The 22,967-nt window shown below is 43.7% G+C and overlaps 1 protein-coding gene across 2 annotated transcripts; it reads left to right on the forward strand.

Annotated features, from left to right (window-relative positions):
• Positions 1–13,616: 13,616 nt before the first annotated feature.
• Positions 13,617–21,952, forward strand: LOC121981054 (protein CYCLOPS-like). 2 transcript variants are annotated; one of them, XM_042533399.1, is made up of 13 exons: positions 13,617–15,285; positions 15,368–15,513; positions 15,617–15,922; positions 16,753–16,808; positions 17,402–17,524; positions 17,787–17,835; positions 17,949–18,001; positions 18,586–19,259; positions 20,462–20,508; positions 20,574–20,622; positions 20,887–20,935; positions 21,161–21,289; positions 21,616–21,952. In XM_042533399.1, exons 3-13 carry the CDS (start codon positions 15,731–15,733, stop codon positions 21,737–21,739), a joined length of 1,545 nt encoding a protein of 514 aa, XP_042389333.1. In that variant the 5' UTR covers positions 13,617–15,285; positions 15,368–15,513; positions 15,617–15,730; the 3' UTR covers positions 21,740–21,952. The 2 variants fall into 2 exon arrangements, with proteins under 2 accessions (XP_042389333.1, XP_042389341.1); XM_042533407.1 differs by having other exon boundaries at positions 13,617–14,277.
• Positions 21,953–22,967: the final 1,015 nt, after the last annotated feature.

Here is a 22,967-nt window from a genome sequence, read left to right on the forward strand (position 1 = left end):
AAAGGCCAACTAATGCATTAAGCTGAATTGCGATTATTCTTTAGTCAAGATTGGTTTGAATTTCCGGAAAGGTTTTAACTTATCTGATTGATAGTTTATTTACTTGTTTTGCATTGCTTAATCCTGCTTCTTCTCCAACTTATTGTTAATTTTGAGAGTGAATTTAAATTGTAATTGAGAATTCGGTCTTGATTTTCTCTATTGCTGCAATGTGTTTGTTATTATTTATATACCTCAACGTGTTGCTTTTATTTAAAAAAAAAAAAAAAAATCCATTCTATGGTTCTCTTTATGCGAATAATTATCTATATATGCTTCAATTACAGAAGAGGAAAAACTTAAAGCGCGCTATAATTAAATATTTATTATGATTATTTATTCACATTTTAATATTTTAAATATTTGATATCGGATTTATATATTTACTATCAATTTGTTGCACAACACATTATCCTAAAATACCTACATGCAATACCTTAACTCCCTAATATATACTGATTTACTTAATTATTCTTATATTTTTTAGATAAAAAAAATCTAAAATGAGATATAATTCTTCCTAAATTCATTATCATTTAACTAGAATTTAATATATTTTTTTATCAATTGGACAATTTCGATCAATTGAGAATCGATCGACAATCGATCATTTTGTTATAAGGGAACAGAAGCTCTCATGATTTTTTATAGATACAAAAAGTCCAAATGAAATGTAATTCCTCTTAAATTCAATATCATTTCATTAGAATCGAGAATGTTTTTTATTCAATTGAGTAGGGGAAATAGTAAAAAAGTGCACAATCTCGATGAATTTCTTCTGAATAAATTAAGAAATTATATGCAAGAACCATATCATTTCGTGATTTATTGGTAAATCCACTGATCCTGTCCGAATCAGAAGTCAACGGACGCTGGGGACGTGGCGCTCCCTGCTGGACCCTCGAGTGCTCCGGCGAACCTGCAACAAACCGAGCCGGGAGGGGTGTCCCGGCGACGGCCCTCCGACGCTCAAGTCAGGCGAGGAATAACAAAGAGGTGGCTTCAGAGATTAAGACCCGCGTACCTCCGATGAAGAAATGGAGGCCTTATATAGACCTCTCGAAGGAGTCTGGGCGCGCCAATCAAAGCAATCACTTGCTTTCGACCATGCTCAGGTATGGGTTTGTCAGAAGGGCATGCATAAGGCCATACCGCTATTGTATCAACCTCTCCATGATGTGACGGCGAGATCCTCCCTCGTGCACTCTTATGTACGGCGTAATCATCAGACATGCCTTTGCTGACATCCTATATCCTGAGCCAAACGAATAGGCTGCTCGGCTAATCTTTGTATCCTCGCCCTTATCCTGGCCGAGCGGACCACCCGCTCGGCCCTTCGGTCCCAGCCGGGCGGACACCCGCTCGGCCATTCAGTCTTCCCGCCTTGGCGTCGGAAACCCAAGCCCATGGCTGGGTTATCTTTGGCTCCGCTCGGACCTACTCAACTGCTAGGCGCGGCCATTAACCGCTTAGTCAGCCCTCCATCTGTCCTCAAGCTGGGACCCTTCAGGAAGTGGGTCCCCCATTCTTACCGCCGGATCACTTGCCTTCCCTTCAAGTCTAGTCGAAGGAGGCAGTGAGTCCGACTGACTGGACTATGTGTCCGAGCGGGCGGTCGTCGCCTTACCGTCCCTTATGCCAAATTCAGCCGCTCGGCTCGCTCGGCTCTTCGTTTTGGTTGTCTTGTCGCTCAACGTGGATGTTTGCTTGTCTAAATCTTCTCGAAAATCACGCAAATCCTCTTCATTAAGTCGAAGCATGCGAGGTATGGGCGCATTAATTGTGCCTGGTGACAGAGCACCACGTGGCTCTTCTTGCGTGGCGGTGATGATCCGTACGATGGGACGCCGATTACTTTGAAATGGACGGTTAGATGATGACCTCGCCTCTCGTGACCTGCATCCGACGGACGATGCTGACGAGCCTCGTTCGCATAAAGCCTTCGTCTTCGCCTTTACGCTGCATTCTCTGTTTCATTCCGCGTCTTCTGCTGCATCGTTCCGGCTGTCCTAGTTCTTGCCTCTTGGTGGTTTTCGGCTTTCTGGTGATCCTCTCCGCTCATCCTCCCTCAGTAAGCTTCTCCCCTCCTTTCGTCCGGCCTTTCCCTTTCGCGCGGGACTTCTTTCGTTCCCTTGCTTGCGAACCTTTCTGTCCTCCGTTTCCGAGTTTCTTTCGGCTTCCTTCTTTCTTTTTCTTGGTATTTTAGTCATGGAAAGCACTTCCATACCCACTGTTGATGTTCCTGGCCCTTGGTATCTGACCATGGAGAGTCGATTTGATGAAGAGGGCGCTCGGCGCCTTGTTCGGACGTACGGGATCCCTGATGACCATGAAATAGTTATAGCCGACCCGACCGACCGGCCCCATAACCCTCCGATCGGCACCGTTTGTTTTTTTCTAGACCAATTCCAGGGCGGCCTTAGATTTCCTACCCATCCCTTTTTTTGGAGGTTTGTAATTATTTTCGCATCCCGCTCGGCCAACTTGTGCCGAATTCCTTTAGGCTGCTGAGCGGGGTGGTCGTCCTCTTTAGGCTGCACAGTATCCCACTCGACCCCCAGATATTCCACTATTTCTTCTACCCCAAACAATCCGAGTTGGGCACTTTTATTTTCCAAAGTAGAATAGGCTTCAAATTTTTTGATAATATGCCGACCTCCAACAAGCACTGGAAGGAGTTCTTCTTCTATATACGACTTCCTGAGCGGCCAGCATTCCGAACCAAATGGCAGACCGCTGTGCCGACCCAGCCGGAGCTCGGCAAATTCAGAAGCAATCCAGCCTACCTTCATGCGGCGTTAGCGGTACAAAATCGACCAGTTGCTTCTCAAGGGGGTGTTGTACATTTTTGGATTATCTCCCGTTCGGGCCAATCTCCCCTACCGCATGAGTAAGGACTCTTTACTCCCTTCGCCTTTTTTATCTAACTGATTTTAATTTTTTCCACTGCAGCTGAAGTCATGTGGCGCTCCAAGGCTACCGATCATCTGAAACTGAAGGCCGTGGAAACCGAGCGGGGTCTTATCCCCAGCCGCCCGGCAGATGCAGGAGAGGGGGGGGGGCGCAGTCCGACCCTGAAACAGAAGTTGCCCCATCCGCTTTAACGGAGGTTGAGGCGGATCCTGTTTCCTCTTCTCCAGCCGAGCTGGGAGTCCCCCAGGCCGGGGATAGGCTCCAGCCTTCCGCCGACCCAAGAGGGCGAGCCCAAGCGCCCATCGGGTCGCTCGCCGATCGCACGCCATCGCAGATCGGGACCCCAGTGGCCTCGCCCACCGCACTCCGGCTCTCCTCCACGGACTCGTCGTCGCTTGGAAAAACTTCAACCATAGGGAGTCCTCGGGCCAGGCGACTGCGGCTCGAGGAAGTGCTGGCCGGCCACCCTAGCATCAAGACTACCCTTCGATTCCCCTCGGAGGAATATTTATTGTCGGCCGGCCATCAAACCCCGTTCATGAAATAACCTTGACGGGTCCGCTCGCCAAGCTTTTCGAGGGCGCCCAGATTCGGTGGCCTCATGACGCCTAAGCCTAAGCGATAACAACATCTGCAGCCACCTCGTAAGTTCATTTTCTTCTTGTGCCACCTCTTGTTCGGTTCCTGATTTTATTATTTTCCTTACAGCATTGGGCCGAGCAAATCGCCACTAGCCATCGGCTAGCCGAGCTGGAGGATCTCATGGAAAAACTCCAAGTCTCGGGGGGTCCATCAGCCGAGCAGGAGAAACAAGCCCTCGAGGCCGAACAGAAGAAGGCCGCCGACCTAGCTACAGAGGTGGCTCGACTCGAAGACTTGGTGAAGAAGCGCGCCAGTAGCCGGAAGAGGCGGGCGATTGCTGATCTGGACAAGATGAAAGTTGAAGTCCGAGCCCTAGATCAGCAATCTAAGAAACTGGAAGCCCAACTAACTGCTGAATGGGAGGGGCGCTCGGCTGAACGTACTAAAGCGGAGGTCGACCAGAAGGTTCTCCAAGATTCACTTATTGCCTCCCGGGCGGCGCTCAGAAAATATAAGGAGGGAGAGCCGAGTCGCCTAGCAGCAGCGCGCCAAGAATACCTCCGCTCGGAGCGGTTCGGCACAAAATTCGGTGGCAACGTCTCCTCAACATTCGCCGAGGCGGTCAAGGTCACCATGGAGTACCTGAAGAAGGGTGGCCACCTTCCTGCGGGCATGCACCTTCCTGCCTCCGACCTGGCGGCCATGATAGATGATATCCCGGACGCCTTTTTTAATTTTAAGGACCCGGAGTGAGGCGAGTTCTTCCAAGTACTTCTTGTATTTCATCCGCTCTGCTGATGTAAATTTTTGCATGTGCCGATCGGCCAAATTGTGTTCCTTTGCCTGTATTTTTGTTTGCCCTTCATTGCCCCCTTTTTTTTTTTTTTAGTCTGTTTGGTGCTTATTCGTAGAATCAGTTAAGCTCCACGTGTTTCCCACTGGACGACCGATCAGGTTAATCAATTGGCTTGTTTTCCTCGAAATCGTTTAGCGATTGGCTGCACTATTTGTATTCAGTGAATGCGAAGTATTGGCAAACCGATGGCCGATCGGACTTAATCAATTTAGTACTTACGAACGCTCGTTATTTGGCGTCCTTAGTTCCGTCGGCACGGATATTTATAGCCGATCGGCGCGGCTCTCGATCTTTAACGACGGAGCTCGTCGGCGCGGATATTTATAGCCGATCGGCGCGGCTCTCGATCTTTAACGACGGAGCTCGTCGGCGCGGATATTTATAGCCGATCGGCGCAGTTCTCGATCTTTAACGACGGAGCTCGTCGGCGCGGCTCTCGATCTTTAACGACGGAGCTCGTCGGCGCGGCTCTCGATCTTTAACGACGGAGCTCGTCGGCGCGGATATTTATAGCCGATCGGCGTGACTCTCGATCTTTAACGACGGAGCTCGTCGGCGCGGATATTTATAGCCGATCGGCGCGGCTCTCGATCTTTAACGATGGAGCTCGTCGGCGCGGCTCTACGGTTTAACGTCTGGGCTAGACGGCCTTTCAGGCTAATTTTTGACGCTTCCGTTCGGCGAAGCTTTTTGCCCTCCTTTTTATCACTTTTGGTTCCTTTCACCCAGTTTGGACAACGTACTCTTGGCCGAATGGCTCAGGGTCTGCTTCGTCGAGCATTTTGGCTAGGATAATATACCTCCGTCCGAATGGTACAGGGCCTTCGATCTTCGAGCGCTTGGCTCGACCCATTTACCTCCGGCCGAGCGGCGCGGGGCCTTCGTTCCTCGAGCGCTTGGCTCGACAAATTTACCTCCGGCCGAACGGCGCGGGGCCTTCGTTCCTCGAGCGCTTGACTCGACAAATTTACCTCCGGCCGAACGGCGCGGGGTCTTCGTTCTTCGAGCGCTTGGCTCGACCCATTTACCTCCGGCCGGGCGGCGCGGGGCCTTCGTTCCTCGAGCGCTTGGCTCGACAAATTTACCTCCGGCCGAACGGCGCGGGGCCTTCGTTCCTCGAGCGCTTGGCTCGACAAATTTACCTCCGGCCGAACGGCGCGGGGCCTTCGTTCCTCGAGCGCTTGGCTCGACAAATTTACCTCCGGCCGAACGGCGCGGGGCCTTCGTTCCTCGAGCGCTTGGCTCGACAAATTTACCTCCGGCCGAACGGCGCGGGGCCTTCGTTCCTCGAGCGCTTGGCTCGACAAATTTACCTCCGGCCGAACGGCGCGGGGCCTTCGTTCCTCGACCGCATGGCTCGACAAATTTACCTCCGGTCGAACGGCTCGGGCCTTCGTTCCTCGAGCGCTTGGCTCGACAAATTTACCTCCGGCCGAACGGCTCGGGCCTTCGTTCCTCGAGCGCTTGGCTCGACAAATTTACCTCCGGCCGAACGGCGCGGGGCCTTCGTTCCTCGAGCGCTTGGCTCGACAAATTTACCTCCGGCCGAACGGCGCGGGGCCTTCGTTCCTCTGTTGGTGATGCCTTATTTGTTCTCTTGATTTTTCATTTCTGCATTTCAAGTATTCAGTCGAAAAAAGTACACAAGATGATTTACATAGGCACACCTTTCACCCTGCTCGGTAAGGCTGGAGGTGGTTCGCGCTCCACGGCCTATCTAGCTGCCGACCTTCCTCATCCTCCAAATAATACGCACCCGAGCGGAGCTTCTCGATGATTTTGAAGGGACCCGCCCACGGAGCTTCAAGCTTGCCGACTTCGCCGACCGGCTTGACTTTCTTCCAGACCAGGTCGCCGACCTGGAATGATCTGGGAATGACGCGCCGGTTGTAGTTTTGCTTCATCTGCTGACGGTATGCCATCAGCCGAACGGACGCCTTGGCTCGCTCCTCTTCGACCAAATCCAGCTCCATGTTCCTCCGTTCGGCGTTGCCATCATCATAGCTCTGGATCCGGACGGACTCAACGTCGACTTCCACCGGAATGACTGCCTCGCCGCCGTACACCAAATGGAAAGGCGTGACGCCCGTTCCTTCCTTTGGAGCCGTTCGGATGGCCCACAAGACGCCCGACACCTCATCTGGCCAGCTTCCTCCGAGATGGTCGAGCCGAGTGCGTAGAATGCGAAGGATTTCCCGATTGGTCGCTTCGGCTTGACCGTTGCTCTGGGGATAAGCCACGGACGTGAAGTGTTGCTCAATCCCATAGCTCTTGCACCAATCTTCAAGCAACTTCCCTGTGAATTGCCGCCCATTGTCGGAAACCAATCGGCGAGGGATACCGAATCTACAGATGATGTGTTGCCAGATGAATTTTTTGACCATCTGTTCGGTGATCTTGGCTAGTGGCTCGGCCTCCACCCACTTGGAAAAATAATCGACCGCCACCAGCAAAAATTTCCTCTGCCGCCATCGGAAATGGACCCACGATATCCATTCCCCATTGATCGAACGGACACGAGACGGTTGATGCCTTCATCTCCTCTGCCGGTCGGTGGGAGAAGTTGTGATACTTCTGGCATGAAAGGCACGTAGCTACTGTCCGAGCGGCGTCTATTTGTAAGGTCGGCCAAAAGTATCCAGCTAGCAGGATCTTCTTAGCTAGTGATCGTCCGCCCGGATGTCCTCCGCACGATCCTTGATGTACTTCTTGGAGGATGTAAGCCGAGTCTTCCGAGCTCATGCATTTCAACAGCGGGCGAGAGAAAGCCTTCTTGTAGAGCTGATCGCCAATGAGTGTGAACCGACCGGCCCTCCTTCTGAGCAACTGGGCTTCATCCCGATCGGCCGGTGTGGCTCCCGAGCGGAGGAACTCTATGATGGGTGTCCTCCAGTCGCTTGGAAGCGTGAGGCCTTGCATCCGGTCGACGTGCGCCACCAGCAGTACTTTTTCAATTGGTTGCTGAATGGCGACCGACGTTATTGAGCTTGCGAGTTTGGCTAACTCATCGGCCGCCTGGTTCTCCGTTCGGGGAATCTTCTGAATAAGCACCTCTCGGAAAGTAGCTTTGAGTTTTTCAAAGGCCTCAGCGTAGAGTTTAAGCCGAACGCTGTTGATTTCGAATAAAGTGTCACCCGACCGGCTCCCACATGCCGTGCTGCCTGCAACCCGGCTATGAGGGCCTCATACTCTGCTTCATTGTTGGTAGCTTTGTAATCTAACCGGACGGATAGGTGCATCTTTTCTTCTTGAGGTGAGAGCAGCAATATCCCCATCCCACTTCCGAGCCGAGTGGAAGACCCATCCACATATATTCTCCACGTAGCTTCCGGCTCTGGCCTTTGCACTTTGGTTACAAAATCAGTCAAGGATTGCGCTTTGATCGCCGAGCGGGGTTGATATTGGATGTCAAATTCACTGAGTTCTGCCGTCCACTTGATGAGCCGTCCAGACACTTCTGGATTCAACAGTACTCTTCCTAGTGGACTGTTCGTCCGGACAATGATGGTGTGAGCCAAGAAATATGGTCGAAGGCGCCGAGCGGCTAGAACCAAAGCAAAGGCCAACTTCTCGAGCCCGGTGTAACGAGATTCAGCATCTTTTAAAATGTGGCTCAGAAAATACACCGGCTGCTCCTCGCCGCCGGACCTTACAAGTGCCGAGCCTACAGCATGCTCGGTTGAAGACAGATAGATATAAAGTGACTCACCCCCGATCGGCTTGGCTAGTACAGGCAGGGAATTAAGATATGTCTTCAATTCTTCGAATGCTCAGTCGCATTCCTCGTCCCAGTGAAATTTAGTGGCCTTGCGCAAAATTTTGAAGAAAGGGAGGCTCCGGTCGGCAGTTTTGGAGATGAATCTAGACAATGCGGTTATCCGACCGGTCAACCGCTGCACTTCCCTCGTATTTCTTGGAGGCGACATGTCTTGTAGAGCTTTCACCTTGCTGGGATTTGCTTCGATTCCCCGCTCAGTCACTATGTACCCCAAGAACCGCCCTCCTTTTGCTCCGAACAGGCACTTCTGGGGATTTAGCTTGACTCCATATTTGCGTAGCGTTCGGAAGGTTTCTTCCATGTCCTTGAAGAGATTGGCCGCTCGGACAGATTTGATAAGAATGTCGTCCACATAGACTTCCAGATTCCGCCCGATCTGCTCCCTGAACACTTTGTTCATCAAGCGCTGATAGGTGGCCCCGGCGTTCTTCAATCCGAATGGCATCACATTATAGCAATATGTGCCGTCGGCCGTTACGAAGCTTACTTTTTCTTGATCTTCCCGGGCGAGCGGCACTTGATGATATCCTTGGTAGGCGTCGAGCATACAAATTAATTCGCAGTCGGCCGTAGAGTCTACCAGCTGATCTATCCGGGGCAGGGGATAAAAATCTTTGGGGCATGCTTTGTTTAAGTCCCGAAAGTCGATGCAGACTCTCCACTTGCCGCCCGGCTTGGAGACTAATACTACGTTAGCCAGCCAGCTCGGGAACTGCACCTCGCGTATATGGCCGACCTCCAGAAGCTTCTCGACCTCCGCCCGGATGATGGAGTTCTGCTCGACACTGAAATCTCTTTTTCTCTGCTTTGTCGGACGAGCGTCCGGTCGGACATGCAACTCATGCTGCGCTATGCTCGGCGATATTCCGGGCAACTTATGTGTCGACCAGACGAATACATCATGATTTCGTCGGAGGCATTGGATCAGCTCCTCCTTCTGCTTCTCCAGATCAGAGGCAATAAAAGTTGTAGCCTCCGGTCGGGTCGGGTGAATCTGCACTTCCTCTTTTTCTTCATAAATTAGAGAGGGTGGCTTTTCAATGATGGCATTTACCTCGATTCGAGGCGCCTTCCGAGCGGAGTTGGATTCTGCTCGGATCATCTCGATGTAGCATCGTCGAGCCGCTAGCTGATCTCCCCGTACTTCTCCCACCTTGTCTTCGACGGGGAACTTTATCTTCTGGTGGAAGGTTGAGACGACCGTCCGGAATTCGCTGAGCGCCGGTCGTCCCAAAATGACGTTGTAGGATGAGGGAGAGTCGACCACCACGAAGTTTATTGTCCTGGTCCTCCTGAGTGGCTCCTCTCCCAGCGAAGTAGCCAGCCGGATCTGTCCGACCGGCTGAACTTCGTTGCCTATAAACCCGTAGAGCGGGGTCGTCATGGGCAGCAGCTCGGCTCGGTCAATTTGCAGCTGATCGAACGCCTTCTTGAATATGATGTTGACCGAGCTCCCTGTGTCAACAAATATGCGGTGAATAGTGTAATTTGCTATTACCGCTTTAATGAGCAGAGCGTCGTCGTGGGGCACTTCAACTCCTTCTAAGTCCCCGGGCCTGAAAATAACTTCCGGTCCACTTGCCCGCTCTTGGGTACAACCAACTGCGTGGATCTGGAGCTGCCGGACGCCCGCCTTTCTGGCTCAGTTGGAGTCTCCTCCGGTCGGCCCACCAGCAATGACGTTGATCTCGCCCCGGGAAGTATTGCTCCTATTTTCCTCTTCCCGAGTGAACGGTCGGGACCGTTCTCTGGACGCTCGACGATTCTCCTGTCTCAGAGATCTGTGCCGATCGGGCGTCTGTTGATGTCGCCTCTCGGTGCGGGTCCGGTCAGTTTCATGGGTCCTTTGTCTCCAGTCGATGGAAGGAGACCGTCGTACGACATTCCTGGGCACGGGATTAGCCACAAAGGGAAGACTTCGACAATCTCTTGTGTTGTGCGTATCCGTCCGGTGGAAGAAGCATAACATAGGGGTCCATCTCTTCTTTGACTTGTTCCGAGCGGCAGCTACTTCTTGCACTTGGGACCTCACCCGAGGGGAGCGGATTGCTTCGGCCCTTGGTCCTCTAGGCGGTTGATGAGCGGCATGCTGTCTCCGTTCGGCCTGAATAGGCGCCCTCTCGGTTGGAGTTTCCTTTTTCCGGGCGGCTTGCGCTTCTTCCACGTTTATGTATTCGTTGGCCCGATGTAGCATGTGATCATAATCTCGGGGCGGCTTTCGGATGAGCGACCGGAAGAAGTCCCCATCCACTAGGCCTTGCGTGAAGGCATTCATCATGGTCTCCGATGTGGCCGTTGGAATATCCATTGCCACCTTGTTGAACCGCTGGATGTAAGTTCGAAGCGATTCTCTTAGCTCTTGCTTGATGGCGAACAAGCTGACACTTGTCTTCTGATAACGCCGACTGCTGGCGAAGTGGTGGAGGAAGGCCATTCGGAAGTCCTTGAAGCTTGTGATGGATCCGTCCGGCAGCCTCCGAAACCACCGTTGAGCCGATCCCGAGAGAGTGGTAAGAAAAACTCGGCATTTTACTCCATCCGTGTATTGGTGGAGTGTAGCCGTGTTATCAAACTTACCCAGATGATCATCCGGGTCTGTTGTTCCATTGTACTCGCCGATCGTCGGAGGCACGTAGTGCTTGGGCAGAGGGTCTCGTAGAATAGCCTCCGAGAATTGGCGATTGATCCGCTCGGGAGATGAGTCCGCTCGGGGGGCTTTCCCCTTTTTGTCATCTCGCCTAGGCATCTCGTCTGAAGAAGATCCTCTATCTCTTCGAGCTGGTGCGGCTTCAGGGGTGCGAAATAAGACTCGATGGAATGCGACGGTGGCTGGAGGTGCTTCCGCTCGGCCACCCGACGCAGATGTTGCTTGTTGCTCTGGCCGCTCGGCTACTGCTTTCTGTTTTTGCTCCACAATCTTGGCGGCCCTCATCTCGACCAGAGCGTCGAGTTCTTCTGTTGAAAGCGCCACCGTGTGTTGTCGTCCAGCCTCGTCCATCGTTTCCGTTCGGATGCAGGTGCGTTCCCACAGACGGCGCCAAATTGATCCTGTCCGAATCAGAAGTCAACGGACGCTGGGGACGTGGCGCTCCCTGCTGGACCCTCGAGTGCTCCGGCGAACCTGCAACAAACCGAGCCGGGAGGGGTGTCCCGGCGACGGCCCTCCGACGCTCAAGTCAGGCGAGGAATAACAAAGAGGTGGCTTCAGAGATTAAGACCCGCGTACCTCCGATGAAGAAATGGAGGCCTTATATAGACCTCTCGAAGGAGCCTGGGCGCGCCAATCAAAGCAATCACCTGCTTTCGACCATGCTCAGGTATGGGTTTGTCAGAAGGGCATGCATAAGGTCATACCGCTACTGTATCAACCTCTCCATAATGTGACGGCGAGATCCTCCCTCGTGCACTCTTGTGTACGGCGTAATCATCAGACATGCCTTTGCTGACATCTCATATCCTGAGCCAAACGAATAGGCCGCTCGGCTAATCTTTGTATCCTCGCCCTTATCCTGGCCGAGCGGACCACCCGCTCGGCCCTTCGGTCCCAGCCGGGCGGACACCCGCTCGGCCATTCAGTCTTCCCGCCTTGGCGTCGGAAACCCAAGCCCATGGCTGGGTTATCTTTGGCTCCGCTCGGACCTACTCAACTGCTAGGCGCGGCCATTAACCGCTTAGTCAGCCCTCCATCTGTCCTCAAGCTGGGACCCTTCAGGAAGTGGGTCCCCCATTCTTACCGCCGGATCATCCACTTTGATTCTCTATCAACCAATAATGTGAGACCTTTAACATGGTTAAAGCTAAATTGTTTAAAGTCTGGACAAAACATGGTATTCTTTCTACCACTACGTTAGTAATCAAATAGTTCCAAAAAATTGATAATTTATTTGATTTTGATATATAACACTCATATCAATAAATAAATTGAAACTATTTACGAGATAAAAAAAGGAACTTTCTCTTTATCTACTTGTCAATCGATTGAGAGTCATACCAATCAATTGACTTAGGCTGAATTGATTGGAAACCTAAGTCAATCGATTGGTCGATTGGTCAGGCAGAAAAAGAATCGTACTCAATTTGATAAAAAAAAAATATACTAGATTTTAGTTTGAATGTGCTAAATTTAGGAGAACTATATCTCATTTTGAACTTTTTGACATAAAAAGATGAGGACAATTAGATAAATCGATGTGCATTAGGGAGTTGAAGTAAAAAAAATTACATACAGAGAGTGTGAATAAATTTTTTGGACCGAAAAGAAAGTTGAGTTTGTTGGACATGTTTTCCTCAATGGAAAAATATGGGTACATGGATCTTCGGTGTTGAGATCCAACAGTTGGGCCCGGTTAGTCATCTCGATGATGAGTCAATGACTCTAACTGGTGGAGCTCGGTATGGCGATGTGGACCTTGTCCCATTTATACTCTCGACATCCCCTTTCGATTAATCTTGTCGATCGTCAAATTATCTCTTTGGATATCGACACAATCCCTTTGGGTAAACTCATCCCTAAGGATAAGAACATTAAGGTCGAAGTGAAGGCTATATCTTCTTTCCTTAAGACAATATTGCCCCGCCCAGGTACTTATGGTTTATTGGTAATCGTCTTCCAAGATACAACGACTTGCGTCTCGAAATAAGAGCACTCTAAATTTCGAACCCTGTCAAACTTTCGAAGACTTGAAACTCTTAAAAGAGGAGAGAGAGAATAGAACTCAAGAGAAAAATTCACAACTTGAGAATTGAGTTAGAATTGAGTGAAAGGAATGAAAGATTACTCTCAAGAGGTGAAAGATTTCTTCCAAGAGGTGAAAGGATATTGGATGCATTTTTTCCCTTAAACCTTTTCACTTAAACTTTTTTATTAAATTTTTTCATTATAATTAATTTAATTGATTAATATGATTAACTATTTACTTACTTTATTGTAAATATTAATTAACCAATTAATTCTTTTAATCAATCAATAAATTAATCAATATTAATTATAATTTCATACTCCTCAATAGTTCTACATATTCAAGTTAACGTTTATCCATGAATCCAACTCGTATGTGAATCAAATTTTTGTCCAATCATACCGGAGCAACCCTTCATTAAATATTAATTTCTCATTCACTCAGAGAAATTAATTTACGAAGATTTATTCATGAAATAACCATCTTATTCCTAATGAACATCAAACTAATTTTCCAACAAAGTTTGCATAAAAGGAATTTAGGACGATTTGCCCAGTAAGTCTCTATCATCTTAATTTAGTTAATGTTTTTATTATTATTATCTTTAGAAGATCCTTAAAATCTGATTGCCGTTCCTCAGGCCAACAATTATAATCCAATCCAACTACCTAAATAAAGCCAATGAATTACCATGTTGAATGATCTCTTGATAAATCGAATGATTTGCATAGTAACTCCTCTTTATCTTTCCAAGAACAGATGAACATAACAAGCTTGCTTGTTTTGCAGCCTGATGGATGTATTTGTCCACAGTGCAATGCTCCGATGTGCTCCGAGTTTTGATTCTTCAGTATAGGGAAGCTTATGGCACTTAAATCTCCTCCTGGCGATTGTTTTTTCCTAAGGAAATGTTATTTTTGCTCCCTTTGAATTTACAACTATTAGTTCCATTTTTTTCATGGAGTTCATCAGAAACTGTTAGTGAGGTGGTCATATTTTGCAAGATAATTCGTTCACAAGGAATTTGCATGGGGACGCCATTCAATCCAAAAAAAAAAAAAAGCAAAGAAATTTGCTTAAACATCTGATTGATCAAACTCTCTCGGTTTCTCTGTTGTGAAAATGGAAACCATTACCAGATCCCAAATGGCGAGAAACCTTTGTAAACTCTACTGCAGGCAGGCAAAGCACTAGCCAATCGATGAGATTGGCCAATGACCATCACTTTCATCACCTTGATTATAATAAGATGAATCTTCTGCCGCTGTGCTGATTGATCGAGGAGATGGACGGTGGCTGCTCTCGATGCTTAGTCTTCTCCTTGTCACTTGCTTTCTACCCCACGCAATATCAATCATGCTGATGCCGGCTTATGTTCCTTCAGTGGAATTCCTGCCAACTCTACGGAGGAATATAAAAGTGATGGTTCGGTAAAAAGGCCTTTTTTGCCCACCTGCTCCATCTTTCCTGCCAATGCTGAAGTCATGCAGATAGCCTGTTTGTTGTTGATCCCCTGAATATAATAGTCAATGTTTTGAGTCATTTTCATGTTCGTCTTACACTAAAAGTTAAGTGTTGCAGTTAATCTAGACCTTGTGTCCCATTTGATGATGATAGAACTATTAAAAAGGAAATTTTACCAGTTCATCGTTTACTCTGCGTTTTCAAACCAAACCAGCTGGTAATCCTAGTTGATGAAGTTTCATTCTTTTGGGGGTATTTTCAGCAGGAGGAATATTTGTGAATAACCTTAATTTTCTATCATATGCATTTGGTAGAAAATAAACTAGATTTGTGAGATCATAAACATATGTTTGGTCACTGAATCAAATTTTTAGGATGGGATCAATAACCAGGTTGTGAGTTTACAAAATATTTCAGTTTTCTGGATCTTCTAAAAATTAGTCATTCACTTTTGCAGTTTACTTTTCACAGGCTCCTGACTTTTAATCTCTGATTGATTTATTCATGCACTAACAAATATTGCTTAACTTTCAGTGACAGATAGCTTGAAAAAGTTAAAAACACCTCAAATTTGATGGTCTAGCTACAAGTCCATTGCTATCTGCCATTGAATTTGATCATTTCTTTTTAATATAAAAAAGTTATGTTTCATTTTTACATGGCCATCAATCAGATTAAAATTTTTCAGCAGCATTTGACTTTCTTCCCATCAAGAAAAGGACAAGAACCTTACCCTGGAATATTTGCAAGATCTTTGTCCCAAGATTCCATTAGTTAGTCCCACTTGGTCCACCACTGACCAAATTTATTATGGATACTCAGACCTCTATTTAATTATCATTCTCAAAACTAGATTAATTAGCAAACTTCTGCTATCGCCTGTTGTAGGATGCATTTGATTCTTCTGCTTGGATTAACTTGGTGAAATCTATTACTAGGGGATTTGATAGTAGAGGAGCTACTTAGGACTGAAGGTTCTAGGAGCATCCTTGTTAACCACTACTTTCAACTTTGCTTGGCAAAATCTTATACTATATTGGGTTTATGATGTTGAAGGTTTCTGGTCCTTGGTTAACTGGAGACAGCCAACTTTCTAACCAAATTCTGATTGCTGGATACCGTAGATAGTTCTAAACAGCTGGTGTTGGATTTCAGTTGAGATTTCAAGAGGTGGAGATGAAGGATGAATAAGAAATCAAGAAGTGAGTACATGATGGATATTAGCTTGGTTAAGTTTGTTAACTGTAAATTCATCTGTTTTTGCAGTTCAAAGTCTCTGACAACTCTAATTTTTGGATGCTGCAGTTATAAAGCTGAGTTGGATTTGAGCTTGAATTTTAGGAAGTGAAAACGAGATTAAGAAGGGCTATCTTTTGCTTAAATTTAAAAAGGTCAAAGCGCAAAGGGAGAATATTTTTCATGGAGATGGAGGGGAGAGGTTTTTCAGACTTGCTTAGGAGCTCAACTGAGGAGATGATTCTGAGTTCTTTTATCGAGAATTCGTTTGGGAGCTGTGCACCAAACATGGAGATGCTAGGATGCAGGACAACATTGCAGACTTGTAGAGGAGACAGCGAGGAGCTCTTCCACACCTGGCTGATGAATGGAGAGGTAGGAATAAAGCTTAAACCTGCTCAATTGTTCATGTTTACTGAGTTTATTTTTTGTTCTACTCTAATGATAGAAAAATAATTTTGCCATGACTTTGTAACCTGACTTTTTTTTAGCAGTGGTAGTATTTAGCACAGAAGGTGCATGCATAGTTCTACAAAAAGGTAAAACCCGTCACCCTGACGGCCCCCTATGATTGTCCCATACTATTGGCAGGGAGTAAATCAGGTACCGAGCAGGCCCCCATGTGGGAGGGTATTTTCATGGCCTTTGCTGGGATTCAACCCTTGCTCAATTCTACAAATCTACCACATGGTTACTGGCTCAGCTACGCCCTGGGGCCAAGGTGCATGCATGGTGATCCAATGGAGGATGGTTCATAATTAGATAGAGCGTAGCTGATTGAAATGTGGCCATAATCTTCCAAACAATGATTCAATCACAATAGTGATCTTGAGTAAAAGTGGTATTTAACAGAGTAAAGACAAGAATTAGTACTCACGTATTATGATGTATTATTGTAAGTCATCAGTGCATAACAAAGTTATAAGCAATCAGTTGAATAGCATAACCAATAATTAATATCAATATGTGGATTTGTGTCATATTTTGTATTGTCTTGTCATGAATGGAGTCCATGAGAAATTGATCTATTCTCTAGAGAGTAAGAACTCTCATATCTAGTCACCCATGGTATTTTTATTGCTACTAGAGCCTACTTCATAAAGTTAACTTACATCATTGTCTGATTTACTTTAGATGTCAGTTCAAAGGTTTTAAGATGATTAATTTTGTCACTTGTAACACATGTTTGCTTGATCATTATCTAGATTCCTGGTTTCAGCCCAGCGAATGGTGCTAATCGTACTCGTCAACTATCGCGAAAGTAAGTTGATTAACAGTCCCTGGTTTCAACATCTCATCTCATTATTTTCTGCAGCAATTGAATCTTAATTCTGAATTTAGTTGTTCAGGCCTTGAAAAATATTATTCCCAGGGAATTAATATTTTAACATTATTTAAAAATCATGTATGGGAATCAATAGCAGAGAAAGAAATGTAGCCATGAAATCAGAGGATTTTAGTAACATGGCGTGTTAGAAAGGCTATTAAATCTGTCTCTCGGTATTTCTGTGGTATTTTCCTAGTTCCATTCATCTCAAAAAATGAAAATTAGCTCTTGCTAATTTTTTGCTTTCAATCATGATTCAGCTATCTTAAGATTTTTTTTTTTTGCCATGTATAACATGTAAATCTTCTTGATGTGCTATATTATTATTTATTTTGAAATAATAAATTAGTTGTATGCTACACTTTCCCTTCTTTGAATTATCACGAAGGGGTGCTAAGAAATGCTATAATTCTGAAGTATTTGATGGTTAATCTTACTGAATGATATGAAAACATGAGAACACACTCTGAAAGAATTTGCTTATTGGCATCGTTTTCCAGTTAGCAAGTAACTTGTACTCCTTGCAGAATATCATCAGAGATCATTACTCTTGGAAACCAGCAAAACGGCACTGCACAGAAGACAACCACAGAGGATAAATGCTTGAGCATGATTAATGATCAGTCACCTGATGTCCAGGATACTATCAAGTGAGTAACACACAATGTTCTCAAAAAAGACTGCCAATCCTTGTTTGAAATAAAATGACAAAAAGTTAGAGCTTTTGAGTTGATGCATACATGATACATCTTCATGTTGTGTTGCTTTATCAGAACTAGCAAAATGGAAAATTTTATTAATTTTGTGCTATTTCCTAATAGAATAAGCTTTTGAGGCACATATTTCATCAATGAAACCTTTAAGATTTATATTTCATTCATTTTATGACTGCCCCCTTGAATACTTGATTAGGAACGCTGCAGAGAAAAGCATCCAAGCTAGTGACTTTCTATTGGCCAAGGTCTGATTACAATTTAAAACATCTAAATTCAAACAATCTAAACACATTATTCTAAAGATTATCTTTTTCAATGTCACTGAAACTTATGTGAATGATGGTTAATTTTTATCCAGGCATGGTTTCACAGTTCCCAACCAATGACAAGAAGTCGGTCTTCAGAGCTACGGTAGGATACTTGATTCTGTATCTGACTTTGAAGCAATGATCCTTAGAAACTGACCTTCATAGTTAATCTAATTTTATATGTTGCAAGTAGTCGGTTGTCTTCATATTTTTTCTTTTTTTTTTTGTTCTTTGCTACTGGGAACTGGGAAGCTGTTATATTTTGGCCATGCTCTAAAGTGATATTTCACTATAATCACATGAAACCTAGCAAATTTAAGAAATAGACTCAAACTCAAAAATGTGGCGAAATTAAGATAGTGGTGAAAGAGATGAAAAATGATAGAATCATGAATATTATGACTCTCAAGCAATTAGATATAATGTCAATGGATCTTGAGAAAAATATGTTAACATGACAACCATACAATTGAAGATTATCCAAATATTGCGATTAGATAAGTTGGATGAATTAAGATAGTGATGGATAAGCATAGCCTGCAAAGAAACATTAGTGGACTCTTATACAATTACGAGGTATTAAAATTACCTTCCAGAATAAAGCAATATAGTCAACCTCCAAAATTTTGAGACTTCTGCTTCAGATTCTTGTGTGCATTGAATTCATCTTTTTTCCTTTTTCTGCAGGAAGAGGTATGCGGCCATGCAAAATAGCCAGATGCAAGCTATTACAGAGTCTCAAGATAATACCACAACAATAGGGGTTGAACAAGGGCCAACAAAACTTTCAAATGAATTCTGTGACGATTCCGTGGTCGAAATTGGCACTCAAGTTCAAACATTTATGTCTCCCTCGAATTCAACTACTTATCCTTTTGATACTCCTCCAGTGGCAACAGCAGACCCTGTTTCTTCTGTGGTCAGCTTGCTCAAAGGCTCACTGGAAAAGAAAAGGCTCGCTAGACAATTTAACGTCAGTGAAAATCTCAAAGATACTTCCTTTGTGGTTTCAAATATTCAACCAGAAGTAAATCTCATCTGCAATCAAAACATCCAAAATGAGATCTACTGGTCAGCCAACAAGTTTCATTTGGTATCATCTATTCAAGAGCAGAATTCAATGAACTCAAAGTTTGAGATATTGTTGGAGCCAAATACTGAAGAATTTGTTACTTCGGCAAACCAGTTCAGAACTGCTACGTCTGAAGAACCATCACAGAGTGGATCGTCTATGGCAGCTGCTGCCTTCACCATTGGCTTCGATGCATGTGATGATCTTGCCAACTCTGCACAAACTAATTCCATTTGTGAGAGCTCCAGAAGGTCTATGGGAAATCAAAATTTGAATTGTAAAATTATAGGTATGTTTCCATTCTCTTAATTATGAGCTTCAATGGCTAGATGCGTCCTTATTAACTTAATTCTCTTTTTTGGCGCATTGACTTTGAATTTTTCATATTGGTAGTCTACTTATGAAATTTGTATAATTTCCCCTGATTTCTCGAAAACCTCTGGGGATTTTCTTTTATGGAGAGGTCGGATGCAAGGTATGAGATTGGCTGCTTTCAACCAAATAATTATGGAGTTATATCTTTCATTTTGTTGAACCAACATGTAGATATAAAACCTCTCATCACAAGTTTTTTAGAGAATGATGTTTCTAACGAACATAAAACAACTAAACTTATTCTTTCGTAGGAAAGACAAACATAGAATTTGGTGAAAAGTTAATCATGTGTCTTCCATATAACCTTCTGTCTAAATACTATTAACTCCATTAGAAATTTGAGGGTAACTCAGACAAATTTAAACAGATTGCTTAGTTAAGAGCCTGATGAAACCCTTAAATGTATATAGGCTAATTGAGGAACAAGTGTCAGTAGCAAAGTAAAATTTTCTTGTATAGCTTCTATGTCTATTAATATACTTTAATTGCATATATGCATCTAGAGATTGAATGTAATACAATAGCTAAATGGGATTCAACATTGCCAAAGTTAGGAGGCTCCATATCCATTGATCTTACATGGATAAGTGCGGTGGTTATTGATCCATTATATTAAATATAAATCGATCTCTTTCCTAATAGCTCGAACTTTTAAAAGTGGTTAGCCAATCAATTTCATCATGTTAGATTTTTAAGAATAGGTGCGTACCTCTAAGTCATGATGGGCATGAGGAGCACATTGAAGGTAAGAAGCTCTACGCCCATTGGCCCCACATGAACAATGTCATGTTCATTGGTCCAACATAGACAAGTGTGCTGCTCCATTCTATAAATATAAATTGGTCTATTTCTTAATATCTATATATTTGGCATAAATTATTAGCCAATTAATTTCTTTGACATAAATAGTTGGCCAATGAATTTCAACAAATATATGAATATATAAGGATTTCCTTCTTATCCTAAAAAAGAACACCAATAATGTTGTATAAAATTTGTTAACTTCTAAATTGATTAGATTTTGAAGTTTATCTTCAATGATATATGCATCTAGTGGATCTTATATTTTTGAGTGTGCTTTCTTTCTTTTCTCATCATTTGTATTCTTTATTGCAGAATATGGAGAACACAAGTTGCAAAACAATGTAAAGGATGAAACAAAGGTATGTCATATCATAGGTGAATTTTTGAAGATCATAACTTAATCACTAAGAATTTGCTTTCTCAGAAAGGAAATTTGGTTCGGCTGCGATCAGTCAATTCCTCAGTAATTTCAGGTATGGTTCGCTAATTTTCAAATTTTGCTTTTTCTTTTTTTTAGAAAATTGAACTCATCTGCATCCTCAAATTTTGAGAATGTAGATAGGAGGTTTATCCATTTTAAGACGCATCTAACAATTTTGTATAGATGACCCCATTCTACAAAAACTTTGATATCTTAATTATACTTAAGCTGGTCCATCCTTTCAACCAATTCTAAATGCAATGATTTGACCTTTTGTTTTGTCTAATCATCTTCTCTAACTAGAAAACTTATGCAGTGGACAAAGGTGATCCTACAAAGAAGCGCAGGATCGAGCGCTCAAGAAAGTATGTTGCCAATTACTTGAACTTGTAATCATACCCAGTTTCCAACAATCAGTGAAATTTAGGTTATAATTTACTAAAAATAAACCCTGAAGTTCCAAATATCTTCAAGTACTGCACATTAAGCAGACACGTAATATATTCATCTGTTTGCAACTACTGTGATTAGCATTTCGATATTTTACTAAAAGTTCTAATTTTGTTTAACTTCAACACTTCATCATTCAGAATGGCAGAGGCAAAGGAGAAGAGTTTGGCACCTGCATTGCCGTCAGATATGCAAGCAGTTCTTAAGCGCTGTGAAACGCTTGAGAAGGAAGTACGGTCGCTGAAATTTAACCTCTCATTCATGAATAGGTATGGCAACTTTCTTTCACTAGCATGGAAAAAAAACAAAGTAGCATGTGTTAATCCCTAAATCTATACATTAGGACTCTTTCTTTGACAGATGTATAAAGTAAGTCATTCTCCTTCTGAATTTGTTAACAAGCCATTTTCAATTGGAAGAACATTTTGGTCTGGCACTCAATCAACTTGCATTACAGTTCTTCTCTGATTGCAATGAAGTCACTATCACTTGGGCATTTTTGTTGTATTAATAAACTTGTTTTTGAATAGAATGTGAATTGCAACTTATAATCCTTTGAACATTTTGCTCATTTTATTGTTACAATTATTTCCAGGAAAGATTCTGAGCAAACTAAACACATAGAAGAGCTTCAGAAAGAGAATGAAGAACTAAAAGACGAGAAGAGACGGCTTGTTGAAGAGATTGAAAGAATTTACCCTGAAACAGGCAGCTGGTGATCGATTCCTCCTGCAAAAGCATTTCAGTAAATTAAGTCTCAAGACCTAAATCCACCGTTAAACTATGAAATCTGACAGACTTTACATGTTCAGTCTGTAACACTCAGAATCAAAATTGTCTGGTCTTTTGAGATCAAACATCTATTTTGATTTGTTTGGTTGTTGACAATTAATTTTCATAATAATGTATTTCCAGTTTTGAATAGATTGAAAAGAACAAGAATTTACGTCGCATTTAATAATCATTATATCGAATCATAGTGATTTGGCATGGATGCACAAAGGACCTCAATTGTGGTAGAGAAATTAGCCAACCTGAAGCTGCATTCGAACGCAGATATGGAGAAAGATTGGCATGCTGTAACATGAGAACCCACATCCAAATAGGCAGCCACTGTTAATGACTTCTGATAAAAAAAAAAATCATTCAGAAACCTAAAAAAAACTTTAAATTTGAAAACAAAATATGGTTAGGAGATCACTACGCATGTAACTGCAATTTAAAAAAAAAAACATATAACTTTTTAAGATCATTAACACTTAAATTTTTATTTTTAAAAATTGAATCCATTCAAGGTCTCTTGTCATTTAAAGTTAGCAAACAGTTTTAGCTAAAAATCATCAAATACTTTTGGTGTAAAATTATTAACAATCTTAAAAGATTCTCTCTCTCTCTATATATATATAAGATAGATTTCAGGGACTACTAAATCTGAACTTTTAAAAGTTATTAATGATAAAAATCATTATTAAAAAGCTTAAAATATAAAAAAAAAATACAGACGTACAAGTCATTAGGTTGTTAGACTCAATAGGTCATTAAGACTACAATGGTATCACTTTGATATGAAACCAAAATTTTAAACTCATTAATCACTTTTGAATGAAAATAATTAAATGTTTACCTTTTTATTTTAAGTTCATATAGCTTCCATGAAACAAAATAAAAGACTTAACAATTTCAACCTATACAATATTTATACATTGCTTCTTACAAACTAGTACTTCTATCCAGCTACACTCAAACGATTAGAAAAAACAGTGAAGGGGAGCTACAAAAATATCTATTCCAAATATGGATCCTATCTGTTTATGTTTATCAGTGTGTTCACCGGTAAAACTATAAAGACTACTCAAATTTTACAAAGACAAAATTTAGAAACTCAAACAAAACCTATACAACCGAAGCAATTCCATTGATGATTAGTAAAATCCAGACGCTAGCCTT

This window comes from Zingiber officinale, chromosome 1B, assembly GCF_018446385.1.
Source record: "Zingiber officinale cultivar Zhangliang chromosome 1B, Zo_v1.1, whole genome shotgun sequence".
NCBI classification, from domain to species: Eukaryota; Viridiplantae; Streptophyta; class Magnoliopsida; order Zingiberales; family Zingiberaceae; genus Zingiber; species Zingiber officinale.